We start from the raw sequence: 25559 nt of genomic DNA, 5'->3' as shown, positions 1-25559 counted from the left end.
GTGTGGAATCACAAAGAATCTGTGATGTTTATTATTCTGAGGAGAAGCATTTGAGTTCTCCTTTACAGTCCACTAATAAAATCACCATTTTGCTTTATGTTCAAGAGGTAAATGTGTTGAATACACACTGCCTTGTGCCAATACATAAAAGCAATTTGCCCAGATTTGGAGACATTGAGCATCAGTTCTGGAATTAACATATCGCTACATCAATGCACAATGGCCCAGCGGACACGTCCCACCTCCAGGGGCACATCTGATCTCTACCTGGGCATTGTATGTGCTCCCTGCACCCCAAGCACCTACATCCTCCTACAGGCCAGAGGTACGTAGGCCAGTAGGGTAACTGGCCATTGTGCGTAGGCCAGTAGGGTAACTGGCCATTGTGTGTAGGCCAGTAGGGTAACTGGCCATTGTACGTAGGCCAGTAGGGTAACTGGCCATTGTGTGTAGGCCAGTAGGGTAACTGGCCATTGTGCGTAGGCCAGTAGGGTAACTGGCCATTGTGTGTAGGCCAGTAGGGTAACTGGCCCTAGTGTTAGCAAGTGGTGCTCGAATCATTGTGGAGTTAATGGACATTTGACAAAGGATAGGCGAGGGGCAATCTTTGGGTAATGGGACTGCTCTTAGCACCAGAGGACATTGAGTGGCCAATTACCAGCCGCTCTCTCTCATGAGAAGGTGTGGAACAAAGCATCAGGGAGAGCTCTACACTTCCACCATGAACAAATATGCCAATGTTGCTCGGAGTGATCACCACTTGCCCATCGTGATGCCAACGTAATGCCCACATAATGCACAGCACTGGGCAAACCACTTCCTGCTGCCAATGAGCTCATCCATGAGGTAACGTCAGTTGATCCAGCATTAATAACACTTGGTAAACATTTCTCCAAACAAAAGAGGACCGAGTAAGCCTCATTAACTTCAGAGTAAACAGATGTTGTAATGTTCTGCAAAGCTGTGCTGTCCTTCCTGCCCTGGATCACAGGCTGTAAAGCCTTGGTCAAGTGGTCTGAAGAACCATGCTGAACAACAATGAGATTTATGATAAAGGCATGAACTGTTTCACCACCACTTCTGCCCGATCTTTCCTCGTCCCTCTCCCCCCCTTTTGTTCTCTCTGCCTTAACCCCCATTGCCTGGAATGTGTTTATTTCCAACTTTTCCACGTTGCAACAAAAAGTTATCCACCTGAAACATCCACACCGTTTCTCTCTCCACAGAGGCTGCCCAATCCGCTGAGTATTTGCAGCACTTCCCGTTTTTATTTTACATTTCTAACATGTGCAGTACATTCCTCTTCCTGTCTGGAAAGCTGCTGGAAACCATCAATGCTGAAGAGATGATAATGTGGAAAGTATAAATGATGGATTAGTTTGCAACTGGGCTCCAGTTTACCGTCCAATTAACACAGGAACGATCTTAGAGGAAAGAAGTTACATTACGAAGGTCTTTGGAAAGAATGATGGGAGAGCAGGGCTTCATGCTCACTGTGGCTTCAACACGAGGGCTTACATTCCATTACAGCAACTGTGTGCAGCAATAACTGATCTCATTAGAAATGTCAGCTGTCCAACTAATGGGGCAACATCACACCACCTCTGCAAGTAGTCTGCATTAAAGAGGGCAGCATGGTGGCATGGTGGCACAGTGGTACTGCGGCACAGGGGCACGGTGGCATGGCAGCACGGTGGCACAGGGGCATGGTGGTACGGTGGTACAGGGGCATGGTGGTACGGTGGTACAGGGGCATGGTGGTACGGTGGTACAGGGGCATGGTGGCACGGTGGTACAGGGGCATGGTGATACGGTGGTACAGGGGCATGGTGGTACCGTGGTACAGGGGCACGGTGGTACAGGGGCACGGTGGCATGGCGGCACGGTGGCACAGTGGCACAGCGGCACAGGGGCACGGTGGCATGGCGGCACGGTGGCACAGGGGCATGGTGGCACAGGGGCATGGTGGTACAGTGGCATGATGGTACAGGGCATGGTGGCACGGTGGCACAGGGGCACGGTGGCACAGGGGCACAGTGGCATGGCAGCACGGTGGCACAGTGGCATGGTGGTATGGTGGCACAGGGGCATGGTGGTATGGCAGCACCGTGGCACGGTGGCACAGGGCACGGTGGCACAGTGGCATGGTGGTAGAGTGGCACAGTGGTACTGCGGCACAGGGGCATGGTGGCATGGTGGCACAGTGGTACTGCGGCAGAGGGGCATGGTGGCATGGCGGCACGGTGGCACAGGGGCATGGTGGTATGGCAGCACAGGGGCATGGTGGTAGAGTGGCACAGTGACACAGTGGTGGAGCTGGTACCATACAGCGCCAGTAAACCTGGCTTCAAGAATCAGAAGGTGTGGGTTTTCTCCAGGTGCTCCGGTTTCCTCCTACATTCCAAAGAAGTACAGGTTTGTTAGTTAATTGGCTTCTGGAAATGGTGCGAGTGTGTAGAAGATTTTCCTGCTTTAAAGATGCAATGTAAATCAATATAAAAGTCGGCATCATCCATGTGCTTCCAAGGACTGCGTGCGTTTTGCAGAAACGGTAAAGTGGCAATATTGCTTTGTCCGGCCGATTTCAAACTTAAACACTCTGTGAGTAAAGGAATGGCAGGAATGAGGAGAATGGCGGTTTGTGCTTCCCCAGCCTGTGACTGTACTCGCCTCCTGTCCCACACTCTGTCAGTGTGCATCACTGAGACTTGCGTGCAGCATCTTTCAATGTATAATCACCCACAGTCTGCCTGCAATTTTCCAATAAACAACAATTACACAGGCCCACGCAAAAGTCATCTTTGTCTTCACATGGATGCACTTGATGTTTATTTACTTCAGTCGGATTATAAACATATTTTGGCGCCGGCAACAAATCACCACAGCTCACACCGCCCGTACTGAGCTGCTCTCATTGTCCTGTCCATCAGCCAGGCCCACACTGGAGCCCCACACTGGAGCCCCACACTGGAGCCCCACACTGGAGCCCCACACTGGAGCCCCACACTGGAGCCCCACACTGGAGCCCCACACTGCAGTTAACAAGTAGTTGCTCTACACTTCTCACTCTGCCAGGATGGAGCTCTTGTGAACCGGTTCTGTGGCATTCACACACTTGTGCAAGATATGGCGCTTACTATAATCTGCTCACAATGGAGCAGAGGCTTTCTATGGTCACATGGAAGGGTGGGTGCAGGAATGGAGTCACACATGGAGCAGTTGAGGCAAGGTTCCACGATGGAGGCACTGCAGAAGTGACATGATCATGGACATATCTGGGCTCCATCTCACCGGGCCAACCGCTAGACTCCAGCAGGACCTGCCCCAAAACCCATTCCAAGCCCAGTGCCAGCCTGCAGGGTGACAATAAATGTGAACCTTGGAACTGGTAGGGTGGGTGAGTGGACAAAAGATTGACAAATTATCTATAATGTGAGAAAAATGTCAAATTGATCAATAAGACAGGAACCACAAAAGAAGAAAACAGAAAGTGCTGCACAGAGGAATGAATCAGTCCTTGCACACGAAGCCCACGAGCCTGGCACACAGTGCAGCAGGTAACAGGGAACGTCAATGGACTGGCCCTGATTACAGGAGACCAGAGTACAATCGTGTGGGAGTCTCTGCAATCGATCACTGCACCAGTGAGGACACAGCAAGAGCACTGGACAGTTGTGGTCCCACGTTTAAAGGTTCATACTTCACTGAAGCATTGCAGAGGTTGACTTGGATGATCCAGGATATGGAGGGATTGTCCTGCGAGGAAATATTCAACAGTTTAGATCTTCGTCAACGCAGCCTGGAGAGCGAGAGGCCAATTAATAAAATTAAAATGAAATGAATAAGTTGCTTGGGTTAAACAGCGTAAATGGTGAGATGGTGTTTCCTCTCGTGGAAGTGCTTTGTCTCAGAATAAGCAGGCATCCATTAAAGATTGGCCTTGCCTCCATGTTGCGTATCTGTGGGAATTCTTGCCGCTGTGGGAACAGAATCCTTGTGTGTATTTAAGGCTGAGACAGGCAGACCTATTCAGAACATATTGCTGGAGGAACTCAGCGGGCCAGGCAGCATCTGTGGAGGGAATGGGCAGGCAACGTTCTGGATTGGGACCCAACTTCTGACTGATTGGTCTGAAAAAAGGGTTCTGACCACAGATGTTGCCTGTCCATTTCCTCCACAGATGCCTCCTAGCTCGCGGAGTTCCTCCAGCAGCGAGTTTCTTGTCACTGCAGATTCTAATCTGTAAGGATCATCAAGCAGCAAGCCAATGGGTCTGTGGAACGTCAAATCTGCAGAGGTCCTAACGAATGGCACATCAGGCTCAAAGGGCTGAATGGCCCACATCCACTACTAAACTTGCAAAAACTTGAGAAGCAGCAGCAAATGTGATGAACGCATAATACTGTCAAAAGCAAAGCGACTTTTTGAAGAAGCTTGCAAGTGGAACAAGCTGTAGAAAGTAAACCTAGCGCAGTGCAAACAAAATATTCACCGTCATCGAGCTGAAACTTTGATCGTTTCTCTCCCTGTCGACACAGCCTGGCTTGCTGAGTGCCTCCAGCTACTCCTGTTCTCACTGCAGATTTCCAACACCTGCAGGCTTTGCTTTGCGTTGCGATTATTGTGACTGCTCTTGCAGGTTGGTCAAGGGAGAATCCATTACTTGGACCAGTGCAGTTAAAACAAATTTGGTGTTGAGCATGAAACAAACAGAGTTGTCCTCAAAAGGTTTCAGTTCACAGGGCTGGGGCTATTGGCACATCAGTGCAAGATGTCCCTCTGCTTATAGACACAAAATGCTGGAGTAACTCAGCGGGACAGGCAGCATCTCTGGAGAGAAGGAATGGGTGATGTTTTGGGTCAAGAAGGATGAGGGGGGATCTTATTGAAACATATAAGATAATTAGGGGATTGGACACATTAGAGGCAGGAAACATGTTCCCAATGTTGGGGGAGTCCAGAACAAGGGGCCACAGTTTAAGAATAAGGGGTAGGCCATTTAGAACGGAGATGAGGAAGAACTTTTTCAGTCAGAGGGTGGTGAAGTTGTGGAATTCTCTGTCCCAGAAGGCAGTGGAGGCCAGTTCGTTGGATGCTTTCAAGAGAGAGCTGGATAGAGCTCTTAAGGATAGCGGAGTGAGGGGGTATGGGGAGAAGGCAGGAACGGGGTACTGATTGAGAGTGATCAGCCATGATCGCATTGAATGGCGGTGCTGGCTCGAAGGGCTGAATGGCCTACTCCTGCACCTATTGTCTATTGTCTATTGTCTATAAGACTGTTCTTCAGACTGATCAAGTCTCTCTGCTTTGTAGGTACCGACCGAACCAGGGATCCCACCAGACGACAATCAGGTCAGGAAAGTCGTTTCCAAATTAAACCACAAACAAACAGTGGCTTCCCATCACATGAACTATTTCATGAAACTGGGTTATTTCCACCTCACCTCCCCTCGAAAACAGCCACAATTAAATCACACCCACCCCTCTCCCAGAACAATTAACCTGTTGGGTATGACTAATAACAGAGACAAGGATGAAACCAGATTGAACATTGAGACTGATGCTCTTTTTCACATTAATTCCCCGCACCACCAAATTGTCCAAGTCATCTGTTGCTGTGGTACATCTCGATGACGTTGAGTTACTAAGAAAACTTCACCTTCAAGTAACACCAACAGTCAACCAGTTAAGAAGAAAATGAAACCAAAAGAGTTAAGAAAAGTAAGTTGCTGCATTTAATAATGTGAATGTAAAGGAGCGTGATTTTGGGGCAGCTGTAATGATCTTGGCACGTCTAACTGCTTCTGCTGAAGTCGTAAAGTGCTCTGCCGATTCAAACTTCTCTTCCTCATTCAACGTGACAACTCTACAGATGTCAGTTCTCCCTGTGTCTCTCTGCCGCTCTCTCCCCTTACAGCTAGACCACCAACCAGGGAGAGGAGGGAAACAGCAGGAACAGTTTCCTGAATGCAGAAGCAAGATCGCAACAAACACACAAATCTACACCAGCCCCAGGCATCTCCACCAGTCCCAGGCATCTCCACCACAACCTATTTTCTGCTCAACTAGTTTTAACTGAAGTTATTGCGAGTCATTAAAACACTCGCTAGTCTGTGGAAGCTAGCCAATTAAACCTTTAAATAGAGCCTTCTCCTTGTCCTATCTGCCCCATGATTTCCATCCTTCTCTTCCCCTGACCCCACACTTCACATCACCCACAGTTTTGTTGCATTGCACCCACCATAAGAAAGAATAATTCTGGTTCAACACAACAAACTCTGGTCTGAACGTCACACTGGCTGAATTATATTGATTATAAATACTGCTCCCTGCATGACCAACCTTGCTGGCATGTGGAAGTGAGCCAAATAAATATATTTAATGGAGTATGAAATACTTTCACCTCTGATTTATTTTCGGCTTCTCCCACTTTGATGCAACACTTCTCTGCAACTCGATGATAATTAAGTGTCTTTGTGTCTCTATAACTCTTCAAAAAGTTGTGCTTCTCTACCATGTCCCGAGCACTGGGATTAGCATCTTACCAACAGTGCGTACATCAGACACTGGTAAATGGAGCCGTTACATTACTGGCCTACAATCCATAGGGGGTATGGGGAGAAGGCAGGAACGGGGTACTGATTGAGAGTGATCAGCCATGATCGCATTGAATGGCGGTGCTGGCTCGAAGGGCTGAATGGCCTACTCCTGCACCTATTGTCTATTGTCTATTGTCTATAATCCAGCAGGTCTAAAAGGTAAATTTAGTTGCTAAAATCTCTGAAAATAAAAAGCTAGAGGGGTGAAAGAGACCGTAGATAGTCAAAATGCTGCAGTAACTCAGCGAGTCTGGCAACATCTCTGGAGAAAAGGAATAGGTGACGTCTTGGGTCGAGACTAAAATGACTACATAGGACGAGGGCATCATTTGAAAACCCCAGTACCATTGGCCATCTACATCTGTCTTCTGTTAGTTAGCTGGGCCATTCCAATGGGTTGTTAAGAGTTAAGCACTTTCACAGGCGACGGAGATCATAGGAACTAGACAAGTCTGCTTCTCTGAAGAACATCACGGTGGCGCAGCGGTAGAGTTGCTACCTTATAACAACAGAGACCCGGCCGGGTTCCATCCCCACTACGGGTGCTGTCTGTACACAGTTTGTACGTTCTCCCCGTGACCTGCGTGAGTTTTCTCTGGGTGCTCTGGTTTTCTCCCACACTCCAAAGATGTACAAGTTTGTAGGTTAATTGGCTTCCGTAAAATTGTAAATTGTGACTAGTGTGTGTAGGATAGTGTTAGTATACGGGGTGATCACTGGAAGATATGGACCTGCTGGGCCGAAGGGCCTGTTTCCATTCCGTATCTCTAAACTAAACTAAATTAAACATTCATACCATTCGGTAAAGAGTATAGTTCGGTTTTGATACCTATGCAAATGTTAATTTTTTAACCAATATTTCCAGAATAGTATTTCTTAAATTATCACGGTGGGGTGTGTTTTTGGTGGTGGAATTAATCACCACTCTAGTGACATGAATCATATCCTCACACTAAATCATCCACACCCATCATTGATTCCTTCATCCACTCTAAACAATCGGTGCTTCATAAAGTCATAAGTGATAGGAGTAGAATGAGGCCATTCAGCCCTTCAGTCATGATAGTCTGCATTGTCCCAGTCTAGCTCCCAGGGACAATATCTAGCCTGATAGTGCAGTAGAACACAGAGAACGTGCTAGAAGCTCTTGGATGAGATGTTACATCCAAATCTCATCTCTCAGGAAGACAATAACAGAATGCCAATATTTTAATGGTCATTCGAAGATAAGGAGATGGAGATTCATTTTTAAAGTCAGTCTTTCAATGGAACGCCGACTGTTTTATTATCCAGTCAGCAGGAATGTAGGGAGCAGTCAGTGCTAGAGAAGCCATCCCTATTGGACAAACAATGACTCTTCTACAACACTACCAGTGGGCCGCACGATGGCACAGCGGTAGAGTTGCTGCCTCACAGCGTCAGAGACCCAGGTTCAATCCTGACTACGGGTGCTATCCATACGGAGTTTGTACATTCTCCCCGTGACCTGCGTGGGTTTTCTCCGGATGCTCCGGTTTCCTCCCACACTCCAGAGAGGTAGAGGTTTGTAGGTTCATTGGCTTCTGTAAACTGTAAATGGTCGCTAGTGTGTAGGATAATGCTAGTGTACGGACTGATCACTGGTCGGTGAGGACTCAGAGAGCTGAAGGCCCCGTATCCACACTGTCTCGAAAACAAACTCTGGTTGTCAGCATGTTGGGAAACCTCTGAGCTCAGATAGCAATTTAAAATACCAAACTCGGGGCTAGACCTCAGATACCCTTCATGCCTGTGGTGCGCTAGGTTGGAGACACCAGCGCTTTCTCCCTTTCATCACCTTGGGGAAGTGATCAGGAACCACGCAGGAAGAGGGAAAGGACTGGAGGTCCCCTCGAGTATCTCTCTCTCTCTCACCACAGAGAGTGGCTTAGAACGCAAAGAGCAGCCCGATGAAGAGCTGCTTTATACAGCAATCGCATGGGAGGCAAGTCTGGCCAGCATCCAGCAGCTAGCTGTAAAGGTTCGACTGTAACTAAATACTGCAATGTGGAGACTAAACAAGAGGCAGGTTAATACAACAGGACAATAAAGATACAAATTACAACCAACAAGGCCTGATATAATCAGTTACATTATTTACAAAAGCCGTTGAACTTGGCTTGGGACCCACAAGGCAGGTTGTCACAGTTAGAACAAGGGAGAAGGGGGAAAAGGAGGAACTAAAGTCCTAAACCAAATGATAATGCAGAATATCCAGCACGTCAGCAAGGACAGATGTGTAGATCACAACTCAGGTCAAGGATCCTTCCTTGGTGCGAGGACCTGCCCTGGTCTGACAAACGGGTTCAACCTGAAACATTCACTCTGTAGATAGACACAGAAAGCTGGAGCAACTCAGCGGGTCAGGCAGCATCTCTGGACAAAAGGAATGGGTGACCTTCCAGGTCATGACTCTTCTTCAGACATTAACCCTGTTTCTCTTCCCACAGATGCTGCCTGGCCTGCTGAATATTTACAGCACTAATTCCAGCATCTAGTTGGGTTTTTTTGCTTTTCATTAAAAAACAGCAACTTTCTTGTGGTGTAACAGGGCCGAGACTAGCAGTTCCTGTTATATATTTGCTGACTCTGAAGATTTTTAAACAGATAATCAGAGGCTTTTAAAGGGCATTTAGAGATTATACGGTCCATTGTGGCTCTTCAGCCTTTAAAAGACCTATTCTCTTTGCCAATGCACTCTTTCCAAACAGGAACAAAAATAACTTCTATTTATATATTTAGCCAATTCTCCATTGAAATTCCTGAAAGTGTGGAAATAGGCCCTTCAGCTGGCATTGTCCCTGCTATCTGCCCATTACCCTCTAAACCCCTCTGGTCCATGTGCTACAACATTTAAAATACATTTGAACAGGTAAATGAATAGGACAGGTTTAGAGGGCTATGGGCCAAAGGCAGGCATATGGGACTAGTGTAGATGGGGCCACTTGGTCAGCATGGACGTTGGGCCGAAGAGCCTGTTTCCATGCTGTGTGACTCAATGGATCTGTCCCAATATGTTTAAAAGATTAAAGTGTGTTTTTTCCCCTTTCCATTAAGCTCCCACTCAAAATATAATTTCCGCATCTGTGATCTCACTTTAGAAATCTCTGCCAGTCTAAGCTGTAATTGGACTTGTACCTCCTGTAGGGTCTTCACCAACATTCCCTTTCCATCCCACCTCCATTCATTCCCTCGTTTCTCTCGATACTTCTCAGTTTAATTAAACACAACTTCTTCATTCAGCGAGCCCACTCCATTCAAAATAGCAATGTGTTTGCTGTTCCACCCCATCACTGCTGGTCTTTCTTCCAGGTTCATGTGGAGCTGGGCTGGGAGAGGGTTGGATGCAGTGCAGTGCGGTCGATCGGTGGCATCGTATCATTGTTGCAACGTTCTGAAACCTGCCCTGGCTTCATCCACGTGCTCCTCACATGCAGGTACACAACGAGAAGCACCTGTGACCAAGTGCCTGGACACCAGTCACTGAACTGAGCCAAGGACACGTCCTGGTCCATCTCTTCACCTTCACTGTTACAAGAGAGTTGCCCATCAGTCAGTCAGTCACTGCCTAACATGCAAACCTGAAATCATTCCACCGGCCAGGCAGCATCTCTGGAGGGAAATGGATAAGTGACATTTCAGGTCGGGACTCTTCTTCAGACTCCCAACCCAAAACAGACGTTGCCAAATCCACTCCTTCCACAGATACTGCCTGACCCGCAGTGTTACTCCAGAACTTTGTGTTTTCAGCACACGATTCCAGCATCTGCAGTCTCGTGCCTCGATCCAATCACTACCTTGGATATTGATTTCCAGCCTGTCCCATCATCTAGATGGTGCCCACTCCCTTCTCAACTTTGTTTCTCAGAGGAGGAGAGTGGTAGATGCTATCAAACATCTGGGGTCCATGCCTCAGGAGCGTGCACAAGCCCTTGAGACTCTCGGAGATAGTCACGCAAGAAAGGTGTGGTCTTTACATGTGCTGATGCAGAAGGCCATGGATTAGCATTACCAATGCACCCTGTTCTAGTCACACCCAATTTTAATGGAAACCCTCTTGTACACTGATCCCTCCAGTTTATTGCCCACCCTTGCCATCCTGCACAACGGTACAAGTCCCTGCCAAAGGTGATGCATTAATTCCACCAGGGAGCCAAGGGGAATTCTGGTCAGTGAATGTGAAACATTCCATCCTCATAATGGGCAAAACAACGGGCAAAGTATGAACAAAGAACAGTGCATCCCGTAGTGGTCTGCTTGTGGAAGAGGGTGGCGTTTATAGAGTGCACCACCTGCCGTAGTTCAGCCTCACTACTGCCTTTACAACATTCACTGATGGAGGACCAGGCCTTGGCTAAACGCTCAGTAATGCTGCACACCCCACTCCCAAACATCAACCTAGAATCCTCACCCACCCCTGCACCGAGATGGCCACTGCTTATTTGAATGGAGATTGACAGGTTGTGGATTAGTTGGGGCGGTAAGGGTTATGGGAGAAATGGTGACGGTAGTGACACGAACCTTTCCTTTCTGTAAATATTCCCAGCTGGACAACTCTGTCAAATTACTTGATATGAGCCGTGCGACATCGAGCTTTGCAACATAAACGGTACTTGCATTCGGACAATTAATGGTCAGAAACTTGGTGGGTGGGGAGTCAGTCTACCCCATGATAGATGGGGGAGGTGTTGGGGGGGGAGGAGAGAGTCAGTCTACCCCATGATAGATGGGGGAGGAGTTGGGGGGGTTGGGGGTGGGGGAGAGAGTCAGTCTACCCCATGGTAGATGGGGGAAGTTGGGGGGGGGGGTGGGGAGAGAGAGAGAGTCAGTCTACCCCATGATAGAGGGGGGAGGTTGGGGGGATTGTGGTGGGGGGGGGGTTGTGGTGGGGGGGGGGGGTTGTGGTGGGGGGGGGGGTTGTGGTGGGGGGGGGTTGTGATGGGGGGGGGTTGTAGTGGTGGGGGGGGTTGTGGTGGGGGGGGGTTGTGGTGGGGGGGGTTGTGGTGGGGGGGGTTGTGGTGGTGGGGGGGTTGTGGTGGTGGGGGGGTTGTGGTGGGGGGGGTTGTGGTGGAGGGGTTGTAGTGGTGGGGGGGGGTTGTGGTGGGGGGGGTTGTGGTGGGGGGGGTTGTAGTGGTGGGGGGGGTTGTGGTGGGGGGGTTGTGGTGGAGGGGGGGGTTGTGGTGGGGGGGTTGTAGTGGTGGGGGGTTGTAGTGGTGGGGGGGGTTGTAGTGGTGGGGGGGGTTGTAGTGGTGGGGGGGGATTGTAGTGGTGGGGGGGGTTGTGGTGGGGGGGTTGTTGTGGTGGAGGGGTTGTAGTGGTGGGGGGGGGTTTGTGGTGGGGGGGGTTGTGGTGGGGGGGGTTGTAGTGGTGGGGGGGGTTGTGGTGGAGGGTGGGGGGGTTGTGGTGGAGGGTGGGGGGGTTGTAGTGGTGGGGGGGTTGTAGTGGTGGGGGGGGTTGTGGTGGGGGGTTGTAGTGGTGGGGGGGGGTTGTAGTGGTGGGGGGGGGTTGTAGTGGTGGGGGGGGGTTGTGGTGGGGGGATTGCGTGGGTCACACTTGCGTGGGAATGCCAACCCTCCTCACAGCTCTGTGGTCAATGTAGATCCATCTGGAATCGCCAGCCTTAAGCTCAGCAGATTCAGACTAATTGGTTTTGAGAGGAGACCCAGTGGTGGAATGAAAGGGAGTGTTTGGAGATAAGCAGAGCAGATAGTTTGCAACTGTCTCCACAGAACAGTTTCACACTTACTTCTCACATTATTGACAAGTAGTACGTTCACCAGAAAATGTTATCTAATGTACTTCCTCTCTGTAACAACCAGTGAGTGTCCACACGGAAACCAAACACACTTTTCCAATGTGGCCCTGCATTATGTAGAATGTACTGTACAGAATCAGGCCCTTCGGCCCACAAACTCGGTGCTGAACATGACACCAAGTAAAGTCATTTTGTCTGCCTGCGCACGATACATATCTCTCCATTCTCTGTGTCCATCTCAAAGCCGTTTAAACTTCAGCATAATCTCTGCTTCCACTGCCACCCCTGGCAGTACGTTCCAGGCACCAACCACCCCTGGCAGTGCGTTCCAGGCACCCACCACCCCTGGCAGTGCGTTCCCGGCACCCATCACCCCTGGCAGTACGTTCCAGGCACCCACCACCCCTGGCAGTGCGTTCCAGGCACCCATCACCCCTGGCAGTGTGTTCCCGGCACCCACCACCCCTGGCAGTGTGTTCCCGGCACCCACCACCCCTGGCAGTGCGTTCCAGGCACCCACCACCCCTGGCAGTGCGTTCCCGGCACCCACCACCCCTGGCAGTGTGTTCCAGGCACCCACCACCCTCTGGGTAAAACCTTGCCCCCACACATCTCCTTTAAAAGATGTTCCTCTCACCCTAAAGCTATGCCCTTTGCCATTTTCACCCTGGCACAGAGACACTGACTGTACACCGGCTCTACGCCTGCTGTACGTCGGCCTCCCACACTCCATCTCCTTGCAGCCAACAGCCTGTCATCCAGGCAGCGAGCTTCAGTAAACCTCCTGCACACTCTGCAAAGCCTCCATGTCCTTCCTGTAATGTGCCGCCAGGAATACTGCAAATGTGACATTCAAAGTCTCATATAAAACATGTAATATAAACATACTTGGTTTGATGTCTATCCACGTTGATGCTGACTGACCCACAGAGTTACTCCAGCACTTTGTAATTTATGCAAGATTCCAGCATCTGCAGTTCCCAGTCTCCTCAATGACCTTCTTTCTGAAGGCTGAGATACGGGGAAATGTTCACACAGATCGTGCTCTGATCACAGCTCCTCACTCGGCTGTGGCCCAGAGGGAACATGGACAATGCAGAAGCATTGCCACTGGGAGACATAGCTACAAGGACAGGTTGGCCAGGCTAGTTATCCTCGGATCAGAATGGCCAGAGGTGGAATGTATCTGGAATGCACAAATTTGAGGGGTCTAGATAGAGCAGTTGTGGAGTAGCCCATTCCCTCTGTGGGCTCGGCACAAGGAGGGGGGTTAAGGTCCAGCCTTCATCACCAACAGTGCCATGGTCAGCTGGAACTTGCTGCTCGATGACAGGTGGAAGAAAACATCCTAAATATATAGTGCAAAGATAAGCATCTGGAATGTTGTAACCTTCAGGCTGGAAGCCAAGAGACACTCAGTGGCATAGCTAGCACAGTTAGCAACTGCGGAGAGAAACCATTCACAGTTCAAGTCTGGGACTCTTCACTGCAATCAGAATAGAAAGAAAACGAGTTAGTTTTCAGTAGCAGAAAAGGTGGAGATGGGCAGAGCAATGGGTGGGCCTATGGGTGGGCCTATGGGTGGGCCTATGGGTGGGCCTATGGGTGGGCCTATGGGTGGGCCTATGCTAGGGCGAGACTAAACACTTATGTAGGAGTAGAAACACGTGCGGCTGTGGAAGCAAACTTTGATCAACATCTTACGGAAGACTAGGAGGGAGGACTGGGGAGGGAGAGATCATGTCCGAGAGTAGAGAACATGTTCCAGGTTGACACAAAATGCTGGCGTAACACAGCGGGGCAGGCAGCATCTGTGGAGAGAGAAGCTTCTATCCAGACAGCTGCTTGTCCCGCTGAGTTACTCCAGCATTTTGTGTCTATCCTCGGTGTAAACCAGCATCTGCAGTCCATTCCTGCACAACATGTTAAAGGTGTGCCAATCCTGCCTGTGACTTCAACAGTAAATGAAAACTAAAAGAAGAAAACTACAGTTGGATGTGGGTGAATAACTGTGCAGGGGCAGAACGCACACGTCCTTGGTCATGGGTGGCACGGTGGCACAGCGGCAGAGTTGCTGCCTCACGGCGCCGGGTTCGGTCCTGACTACGGGTGCTGTCTGTGTGGAGTTTGTACGTGCTCTCCGTGACCGTGTGCGTTTTCTCTGGGTGCTCCAGATTCCAACCACACTATGAGGAGGTGCAGGTTTGGCTAATCGGCCTCTATAAGTTGTCCGGTGTGCAGGGGTGATCGCTGGCCAGCGTGGGCCCAGTGGCTGAAGGCTGTTTCCACGTTGCATCTCTAAACTGAGCATCTGTCCTGTGACCCTTTGAAGGTTAATTCCCCCTTTCTGAAGCAATGCTGCAACTGTTATTGAATTCATTAAACTCATCCATTGAGTGCTGCCCAACTTGTATCAACATACCAGCCCTGCCAACGCTCAACCAGCAAAAGGGAATTATGTACTTAGTTCAAAAAAACATGCTGATGCTTGCTACCTACAGAGGTGCCAACACAGCATCCACTCTGCCTCCAACAACGTACGCTGTGCTGCATGCAGAATTCCCAGACGCCCGTGTGTAGAGCAGAATACCAAATCACCCCACTGTGGCACCGACCTCCAGGCCATGGCAGAGTTTCAGCATCCTCACTACCCAACACAGGCCCAACACAGGCCCAACACAGGCCCAACGCAGGCCCAACGCAGGCCCAACGCAGGCCCAACGCAGGCCCAACGCAGGCCCAACGCAGGCCCAACGCAGGCCCAACACAGGCCCAACGCAGGCCCAACACAGGCCCAACACAACAGGACAGAAGCTCACAGCCCAACACAGCCCCAACACAACAGCACAGAAGCTCACAGCCCCAACACAGCCCCAACACAGCCCCAACACAGCCCCAACACAGGCCCAACACAGCCCCAACACAACAGCACAGAAGCTCACAGCCCAACACAGGCCCAACACAGCCACAACACAACAGCACAGAAGCTCTCGGGTTTAGGGATGGAGGGGGAGATTATTGTCTATAAATATTGGCTGTCCAGGCAATGTCACAATGCAGAAGGGCAATGGAGTTTGTGCTGTTATTCGGTTCCCTCTCCTCCCCCCCCCCCTGCCTTGTGGAGCGGTGGAGCTGATTCAGGGTAAGGTCTAGTACAGCATGTTCCCAGCCACAGCTGTCACTAGTGCCTGCAATCCTGGCTGAACATTGAGATCTACCACTGGCCCATGACATCATTCCAGGGACATGGCTGACACCCAGCCAACTCCGAGAGAGAAGTCCGCCAGCATTCCCCCCCCCCAGAGCACTCTCACCCTCTCTGGTTTAAAACAATAATGAAGTAGAGAGCTTGTGTTTACAATATTTATGAAGGGCAGGTTTAAGGAAAGAATGAAGAGGATTACAGCCTTGCAACCGTTTTAACTCTTGGGGGAGAAAGGGACTTGTTTACTTTCACCCACATTCACAGCAACGTGTCAGGATCGGGGGGGGGGGGGGGGGGGGGGGGGGAGGGGGAGGGCTTGATACGGACCGGCTCCGACCTCACTCTGCCCCATTCTGGGGAAAGGAAGAAGAGAAAATGTGTATGTTTACACGATGCCATTTGCAACCCACAGAAACCCCGCTGTGGGGCAGTGGGGCGGGTGTGGGGGGGGTGGCGGTGTGGGGGGTGTGGGGGGGTGTGTGGGGCGGGTGTTGGGGGGGGTGTGGGGCGGTGTGGGGGGGGTGTGGGGTGGTGTGGGGCGGGTGTGGGGCGGGTGTGGGGCGGGTGTGGGACGTGCTGAGAGACCTAGGCCCAAGCCTTGGAGGGGAAACTGACAGTGAATAAGAGAAAGAGAATACTTTCATAGAATAGAGTCATGACTCAAGGGGGCGGCAAATAAATGGAACCAATTTTATTCGGTTTGAGGTTGATGGTGAGTTTTGTCCACTGATGGTGACTGCAGCACTCTGGGGCAGTGCAGCTCAGTGCAGCACTCTGGGGCAGTGCAGCTCAGTGCAGCACTCTGGGGCAGTGCAGCTCAGTGCAGCACTCTGGGGCAGTGCAGCTCAGTGCAGCACTCTGGGGCAGTGCAGCTCAGTGCAGCACTCTGGGGCAGTGCAGCACTCTGGGGCAGTGCAGCTCAGTGCAGCTCAGTGCAGCACTCTGGGGCAGTGCAGCTCAGTGCAGCACTCTGGGGCAGTGCAGCTCAGTGCAGCACTCTGGGGCGGTGCAGGTCCATGGATGGACAAGTTGCAGCAAGCCAGCTGTAGGATGTCCCAGCACACTTCACACATGCATCAGTCAGAATCCACTGGATTGGGAAAGATCACACCAATGGCCTTTCAATGCCAACGTGTCAGAAGGTGATCATCTTCAATGGGTTGGGAAGTGTACACTGCCTGTCAAATGCAAGTCGGCTTATACCTGGAACGTATTTGTTAAGGAGCTTAAACTATAAAATCCCCAGAGGTTTGAACAGAGCAGATTCCAAGAAGTTGTTCTTGCAGGCTGGAAGTGTACAGAACAGCGAGGACAGAATTGGGGAAAAAGAATCAGCCAGAGGACTCTGAATGCCCCGTCCAGCAGATAGCACACGCTCATTCCTTCAATATATCCAGAGCGGGGTGCAGAGACTGACAAATCTAAGATGCATCAGGAGATATGGGAATAGGTGGGAACATTGATATGGTAGAAATTCAACCACATGGTTTAACAAGCTTCATAGCATCTTGATGCACCAGTTAAATAAATTATATTTATTCACAAAATGCTGGAGTAACTCAGCGGGTCAGGCAGCATCTCAGGAGAGATGGAATGGGTGGCGTTTCGGGTCGAGACCCATCTTCACAGTGTTGTGAGTCTGAAGAAGGGTCTTGACCCGAAACGTCACCCATTCCTTCTCTCCTGAGATGCTGCCTGACCCGCTGAGTTACACCAGCATTTTGTGGAATAAATACCTTTGATTTGTAGCAGCATCTACAGTTATTTTCCTACAGTTAAATAAAAGAAATGCTCTCAGGTACCACATATCCCCAGAAGTGGGGGCAATGAGAGTTGTTCAACTAAGAATGCATCACGCAAGATATTTTCCAAGGGCGAACCAAGTGTAACGACTTGTGCGGTTTCTGTTCTGTGATTCAGCAATGTGCTAATGATACAGTGACAGTCAGACTTACGCCATCGTCAGGTCACTCAGCTGGCAGGCAGACACAGGCAGCTTGTACATTTTGTACTTTTTGCAAAGGATGACAATTATAGATAGGTCCTTGAGGGAAATAAACCGCACACTAACAAAATAAAAATATCCACTGCTGGATTCATTTAATACACAACTCTCCAAAAGGCAACAGCAGTGGAAATGGAATTAGTCGCAAGGATGTGCTGGCAAAAGGCACATGCTTCATTCACAGATGTTGAGCTCAGTGATGTGCCAGCCATTTTGGGGGAGGAATGGCACGACCTCTTTACAGAGTCTGGAAGATCTACAGAAGTACAAAGTGAGTTGTTCTTCTCCCCTGTAGACCCGTCTTTTATCCAATGGCAGACACAACATGGTCCTGTCAGTAAACGCACCTGCAGGTTCTCATGACACTGGCATGGTTATAATCACAGTAAACATCAGCATATTAGCATGGTTATAATGCGAGTCAACCACTGGATGATTTACTCAGTAAATGCTCTTAGACTTTCCGATAACATAAAGATGAAATGCTTGTGGGCAATCTACCCACAGGAGCTGAGGTAAGTAGAATTAGAAACATAGAAACATAGAAAATAGGTGCAGGAGTAGGCCATTCGGCCCTTCGAGCCTGCACCGCCATTCAATATGATCATGGCTGATCATCCAGCTCAGTAGCCTGTACCTGCCTTCTCTCCATACCCCCTGATCCCTTTAGCAAAAAGGGCCACATCTAACTCCCTCTTAAATATAGCCAATGAACTGGCCTCAACTACCTTCTGTGGCAGAGAATTCCACAGACCCACCACTCTCTGTGTGAAGAAATGTTTTCTCATCTCGGTCCTAAAAGACTTCCCCCTTATCCTTAAACTGTGACCCCTGGTTCTGGACTCCCCCAACATCGGGAACAATCTTCCCGCATCTAGCCTCTCCAACCCCTTAAGAATTTTATATGTTTCTATAAGATCCCCCCTCAGTCTTCTAAATTCCAGCGAGTACAAGCCCAGTCTATCCAGTCTTTCCTCATATGAAAGTCCCACAATCCCAGGGATCAATCTGGTGAACCTTCTCTGTACTCCCTCTAAGGCAAGAACGTCTTTCCTCAGGTTAGGAGACCAAAACTGTACACAATACTCCAGGTGCGGCCTCACCAAGGCCCTGTACAACTGCAGCAGAACCTCCCTGCTCCTAAACTCAAATCCTCTTGCTATGAATGCCAACATACCATTGATGTTTAGATTTTAGATTTTTTAGATTTAGAGATACAGCGCGGAAACAGGCCCTTCGGCCCACCGAGTCCGCGCCGCCCAGCGATCCCCGCACATTAACACTATCCTACACACACTAGGGACAATTTTTTAAAAACATTTTACCCAGTCAATTAACCTACATACCTGTACGTCTTTAGAGTGTGGGAGGAAACTGAAGATCTCGGAGAAAACCCACGCAGGTCACGGGGAGAACGTACAAACTCCTTACAGACAGCGCCCGTAGTCAGGATCGAACCTGAGTCTCAGGCACTGCATTCGCTGTAAGGCGGCAACTCTACCGCTGCGCCACCGTACCGCCCTAAAAAGATGTTCTAAGAAGATATTATGCAAGATGTTATTAGGGTAACAGAGTTTATGGTTAGGCATGTGCCAAGTAAGCAGTGACAGCCTGGTATCATTTATGTGGGTCCCATGGACATCAATGGGATTTGGCTGCTGCCGACTATCATGTGAACAACTCTTCAATAGCCTCCAATCCAATACATTCGAGATGAACCAGGGGCTCCTGATCAGTGATGTTTGGAGCCGGGCAGTTTGCTGCCAGATCTGTCCGGCCTCGACTCAGGAAACGTCTCCTTCCTGCCTCGATCAGCAGAGCCCAACGTGACAAGGCACGGTCATTGGGGCAAGACCAACAATGGCCACTACGACCTGCAAAGCTTGCACGTCACGATGCACTGCCCTGGTCTTCATGCCCCCACTGCAGCTCACTGCAGATGGACAAACCTGCACCCCCCACCCCCCTGCACCCCCCCCCCCACCCCCCCGCTCTGTGCGGCTAGTGTTCCGTACATCACCGATCAACTCCACACTCTGCCATTCCTTCCCTTCCTCACCACGTCTCTGCCTCAACTCTCCACCTTTCCAAAACTCCAGAGAACTAAAGTGTCATCTGTCCAAAAATATCCTTGTCCGGCTCGGGGGCAAATGTCTGTCTAAACACTTGGAAGATGCTTTGGAATGTGACAAAGTGCTGCAAGTGAGTTGGGATTTATAAATAGAGGGTTGCTACAATGGGACAGGATGTTATTGAGGTCACATTCAGCAAATCCTCACTGAACTGACCCCCTTGTTTATGACAGGATGGCAACATTGGAGACAGTCCAACCAGGAGAAGGGGGGGGCAGGGGGAGCAGGGGGAGAGGGGGGAAGGGGGAGGCAGGGGGAGAGGGGGGCAGGGGGAGAGGGGAGCAGGGGGAGAGGGGGGGCAGGGGGAGAGGGGGGGGCAGGGGGAGAGGGGGGCAGGCGGAGAGGGGGGCAGGGGGAGGGGGGGCGGGGGGGGGCAGGGGGAGAGGGGGGGGCGGGGGGGCAGGGGGAGCAGGGGGAGGGGGAGAGGGGGGGCAGGGGGAGAGGGGGGCAGGGGAGAAAAGGGAAGGGGGAGAGGGGGGCAGGGGGAGGGGGGAAGGGGCCGAGGGGGGCAGGGGGGGAGAGGGGGGCAGGGGGACAGGGGGGCAGGGTGAGAGGGGGGCAGGGGAGAGGGGGGCAGGGGGAGAGGGGGGCAGGGGGAGAGGGGGACAGGGGGAGAGGGGGGCAGGGGAGAGGGGGGCAGGGGAGAGGGGGGCAGGGGAGAGGGGGGCAGGGGAGAGGGGGGCTGGGGAGAGGGGGGCTGGGGAGAGGGGGGCAGGGGAGAGGGGGGCAGGGGAGAGGGGGGCAGGGGAGAGGGGGGCAGGGGGAGAGGGGGGCAGGGGGAGAGGGGGGCAGGGGAGAGGGGGGCAGGGGAGAGGGGGGCAGGGGAGAGGGGGGCAGGGGAGAGGGGGGCAGGGGAGAGGGGGGCAGGGGAGAGGGGGGCAGGGGAGAGGGGGGCAGGGGAGAGGGGGGCAGGGGAGAGGGGGGCAGGGGGCCAGAGGGAGGGGGGGGCAGAGGTAGGGGGGGGGCAGAGGTAGGGGGGGGGCAGAGGGAGGGGGGGGCAGAGGGAGGGGGGGGCAGAGGGAGGGGGGGGCAGGGGGAAAGGGGGGCAGGGGGAAAGGGGGGCAGGGGGAGAGGGGGGGTGAGAGGGGGGCAGGGGGAGAGGGGGGGCAGAGGGAGAGGGGGGCAGGGGAGAGGGGGGCAGGGGAGAGGGGGGCAGGGGAGAGGGGGGCAGGGGAGAGGGGGGCAGGGGAGAGGGGGGCAGGCGAGAGGGGGGCAGGGGAGAGGGGGGCAGGGGAGAGGGGGGCAGGGGAGAGGGGGGCAGGGGAGAGGGGGGCAGGGGAGAGGGGGCAGGGGAGAGGGGGGCAGGGGAGAGGGGGGCAGGGGAGAGGGGGGCAGGGGAGAGGGGGGCAGGGGAGAGGGGGGCAGGGGAGAGGGGGGCAGGGGAGAGGGGGGCAGGGGGAGAGGGGGGCAGGGGGAGAGGGGGGCAGGGGGAGAGGGGGGCAGGGGGAGAGGGGGGCAGGGGGAGAGGGGGGCAGGGGAGAGGGGGGCAGGGGGAGAGGGGGGGGCTTGAATCATACAAGGAGGTGCTGGAGATGTGTGGACCGTTGGACACTGTCTCCGTATACTCTAGTATTCCTACACTCTGGTACTCAAGTATGATTATACACAGTTAGGCGGTACTCAGCAGGACAGGCAGCATCTCTGGGACAGTCTGAAGAAGGGTCTTGACCCGAAACGTCACCCATTCCTTCTCTCCAGAGATGCTGTGTAGAGCAAGAATATTACTGAACTGTATACAAAAAACGCAAATCCACTCTACTCTAGGTAACAATACACTGCTGTTAACCCATTGAAGACTCATTAAAATTGAATGTTTAAACAGTTAATGTTGCTACAGGTTACGAGAATATCAGGCCGGATAATTTAACAGCACCTGACGTCTTCTATCCTAGGAGGCCATGATTTTATCTCCTTGTATATAATGGTTTTACGCTCGCAACCTAAGTGTGTACATATTTCCTGTCGTGTTTATTACCCAGACCTATCTGTGTTCAGGAAGCTGCCTGTTGAATACTCACCACGAGGGTCAGTGCTGGGGGGGATGTATAATCAGTAGATAGACCTGGACACAAAGCTGCAGGAACTCAGCGGGACAGACAGCATCTCTGGTACCAGTCTGAAGAAGGGTCTCGACCCGAAACGTCACCCATTCCTTCTCTCCAGAGATGCTGCCCGACCCGCTAAGTTACTCCAGCATTTTGTGACTATCTTCGGTCTAAAACAGCACCTGCAGTTCCTTCGTACACATGTCTAATCAGTACACAGTTCACGGAAAACCCTCTGATGGCCACAGTATTATACCAGGCCAGAACGTGCAAACCATCCCTTTATCCTCCATTCTCCAACCTGTAAGGCTCCAACACAGATCCAGGACAATCGGCCCATCGGCCCTGTTCTATCCCCTCCCACTTTGCTTTATTTCCATCCATTAACTTGGTCGTTCTATTCCATCGTCAGTCAGCACGGGCAGAAACATCTAGTCCGTAGTCATGACACGGCAGGATCTAGACCTGGTGTCCAGCTCCATCAGATCACATCCAGTGTTACTGTTTAAACGGCTTTCATTAACTGGAAAGTGCTTTTCAGTGTCAGAAAGATAAATTATTATTTTTTTAAACTTAAATATAATTGAGCAAAAAATATTTTTAAAAATCAGAACTCCTTTGTTACAGAAGAGGAAACGCATTCCCCCCTTGCCTTGCCTTGCCTTGGGCTGTGACAAGCTTGGCTGTGGGTTCACTGTACACACTGTACCCACAGCACTGGCTCTCAGCCCAGCCTGGCACTCTGCCAGCTCCACAACAACAGACATTAGCAGCCAGCGCAGGCCACAGGCAAGGACGCGGGGCGGTGGAGAGGGGCGCATACCACAACACACAGCATACCGCACGCACGCACACAGCCTGCCTCTCATATCCAAACCCCCTTGGTACACGCATGCCTGAGTGATGTGGGAATGGGCTTGTGACCCACAGGTTACCTGAGTGAGACAGCAGATGCATCCTCAGCCGTAAGCTGTCCAGGAACCGTTTCCCACACAGGTCACACCCATAGGTCTTCATTCCACTGTGCATCTTCCTGCAATAAAACAAGGCGAGAGAGAACGTGTCAATAGAATGTGATTGGAATGCACTGTTACAGCCACACACTACCCTGCCCCTCAGTCATCTACCTCCATGCACCTGCCAGTGAGGAGCGGCCTACACTGGAAACTGGGCCAGTGAGGAGTGGCCTACACTGGAGACTGGGCCAGTGAGGAGCGGCCTACACTGGAGACTGGGCCAGTGAGGAGTGGCCTGCACTGGAAACTCTGCCAGTGAGGAGCGGCCTACACTGGAGACTGGGCCAGTGAGGAGTGACCTACACTGGAGACTCTGCCAGTGAGGAGCGGCCTACACTGGAAATTCTGCCAGTGAGGAGTGGCCTACACTGGAGACTGGGCCAGTGAGGAGCGGTCTACACTGGAAACTCTGCCAGTGAGGAGTGGCCTACACTGGAGACTGGGCCAGTGAGGAGTGGCCTACACTGGAGACTGGGCCAGTGAGGAGCGGTCTACACTGGAAACTCTGCCAGTGAGGAGTGGCCTACACTGGAGACTGGGCCAGTGAGGAGCGGTCTACACTGGAAACTCTGCCAGTGAGGAGTGGCCTACACTGGAGACTGGGCCAGTGAGGAGCGGTCTACACTGGAAACTCTGCCAGTGAGGAGTGGCCTACACTGGAGACTGGGCCAGTGAGGAGTGGCCTACACTGGAGACTGGGCCAGTGAGGAGCGGCCTACACTGGAGGACTGGCCTTCTATCACAGTGAGGAGCTTGGGGGAGCTGCTGTGGTGGGTGTTCATGTTAACATTTATGTAGTTGTGTGTCTTGCCTTTTTTAGTATGGCTGTATAGTCATTCAAATTTCACTGTACCTTAACAATGCCCATGACAATAAACTGACCCTGAACCTTGAAGAGAGACACAAAACGCTGGAAAAACTCAGCGGGTCAGACAGCATCTCAGAGAAAAGGAACAGCTGACGTTTCGGGTCGAGACCCTTTTTTCCGACCCATCCTACGCAGAAACCTTACGTCTGTATTACTACAGAGCTTTGCAGACACGTCCCAGCTCACTAACGGGCCTTTAGTACATGCTCATTAGATTACAACTCTTTCATCGGAAAGATAAAAACTCAAAGTGCGCAGGGTCAGATGGTTAAGATCCAATCTTGGCTACGTTGCAGAACCACGAGGGGCTTTCAAATGGTACAAGCCGAACCACACCAACTGCCTCTTGAGAAAGACATCGCAACACGTGCCAGCATTCAAAAGATTGCATCAACAACCACAAGAGCAACAGGGCCACAGAAAGCCAACCGCACGACATCGCAACCAACCAGCACTCCTCTGCAGTGCAGTCCCACGTAGCAAAGATAAACAGCCATCTGCCCCCCACCTCTTACCCCTCTCAGCTTTCCAGTCTCATCACTGAAGCCTTTATTTCAAAACCACACTTGCTACCAATTGATACCAAGCCCTTTGAGAATGCCTGACAAGTGAAGCAGAGTTGCAAATCACAAACAGCATCATTTTCTAGTCTCCCCACATGTTCAATGCTGGGATGTGTAAACCTGTACACTGCGGTGTTATTCAGTCTCTTCCATCATTGCTTAATGCTGCTGCTCCAAGTGTAGAATCAAGTTTATTCTAGTCTGAAGGAGGGTCTCGAGCCGAAACATCACCCATTCCTTCTCTCCACAGATGCTGCCTGACCCGCTGAGTTACTGCAGCTTTTTGTGTCTCTGCCTCTCCTCTCCAGCACGTTGCATCTATTCCATGAGAGGGATTGGGCAAGGTGGTGTGAGATCACTTAGCACGGGAGTAATCACGCACAATCCTCAGGACAGAAGGTATAGCAGCAGAATCAGGCCATTCGGCCCATCGAGTCTTCTCCGCCATTTAATCATGGCTGATCTATCTCTCCCTCCTAACCCTATTCTCCTGCCTTCTCCCCATAACTTCTGACACCCGCACTAATCAAGAATCTATCTATCTCTGCCTTAAAAGTATTGACTGACTTGGCCTCCACTGCCTTCTGTGGCAAAGAATCCCACAGATTCACCACCCTCTGACTGTATCTGCTGTGCACTCTATTCCCATTGGGACAGTTTGTTGAAGCAGGAACTGACTGGTGAAGAAGACACGTCAACATCAACTATTTCACCTTCTAGTGAAGCCTGTGCTGACTCAACAACGCACTCAGTTACCAAACCCCAAAATGCCAATGCACCATTCAAGAGTGGTGGCTCAGAGATGTTCAAAATCTCAGTATGAGCAACATTGTAAAGCATTTGGTCTGCACCGACACCACAGTGTTTCACAGGCACACGGAGACAGAGTCAGTCAGCACAAGAGCAGGCTCATCAGGCAACCACATTCAGACCAACAAGTGGCATCTCCACTAATCTCATTCACCCAGTATTCAGTCAGCAGCCTTCGCAAGAACAAACATCAAACCAAGTTTGATATAATGCTACACAAAGCAATATTAAGCCCAGGTATGCAATAATTTTACCGAGGAAGACTTTATAAAGAGCACCATGAAAGGACAACTAATGGTACAAGACCTTCGCCAAGTTTTAAGCAAGTGCACCAATGGCAGGGAAATTAATAACCAAGAATACTCAAGGGGCTGGAATGAGAGTGGGGGCTGGGGGGGTGGGGGCGGCAGGGGGCCGCGGGGACGGGGGGGGGAAGCAGGGAGCAGGGGGGCCAGGGTGTGGATGGAGTTCCATGGAGATCTATAGACGAGAGACGCTTAGTTTTTCCACAGTTAACATTAATTCGACCGCTGTGCAGCAATG

At 51.4% G+C, this 25559-nt stretch overlaps 1 protein-coding gene across 1 annotated transcript in view; it reads right to left on the bottom strand.

Annotated features, from left to right (window-relative positions):
* The window catches only part of zbtb16a (zinc finger and BTB domain containing 16a), a 163965-nt gene that overhangs the window by 66929 nt on the left and 71477 nt on the right, over positions 1 to 25559 (bottom strand). The window contains exon 3 of the mRNA XM_078426550.1: positions 22695 to 22792. Within this exon, the coding sequence (XP_078282676.1) occupies positions 22695 to 22792 (98 nt within the window). The remainder of the gene's footprint in view (positions 1 to 22694; positions 22793 to 25559) is intronic.

Source organism: Rhinoraja longicauda, chromosome 32 (assembly GCF_053455715.1).
Source record: "Rhinoraja longicauda isolate Sanriku21f chromosome 32, sRhiLon1.1, whole genome shotgun sequence".
NCBI classification, from domain to species: Eukaryota; Metazoa; Chordata; class Chondrichthyes; order Rajiformes; family Arhynchobatidae; genus Rhinoraja; species Rhinoraja longicauda.
Note: the sequence above shows the minus strand (reverse complement) of the source record. Positions and strands in the feature narration are given on the sequence as shown.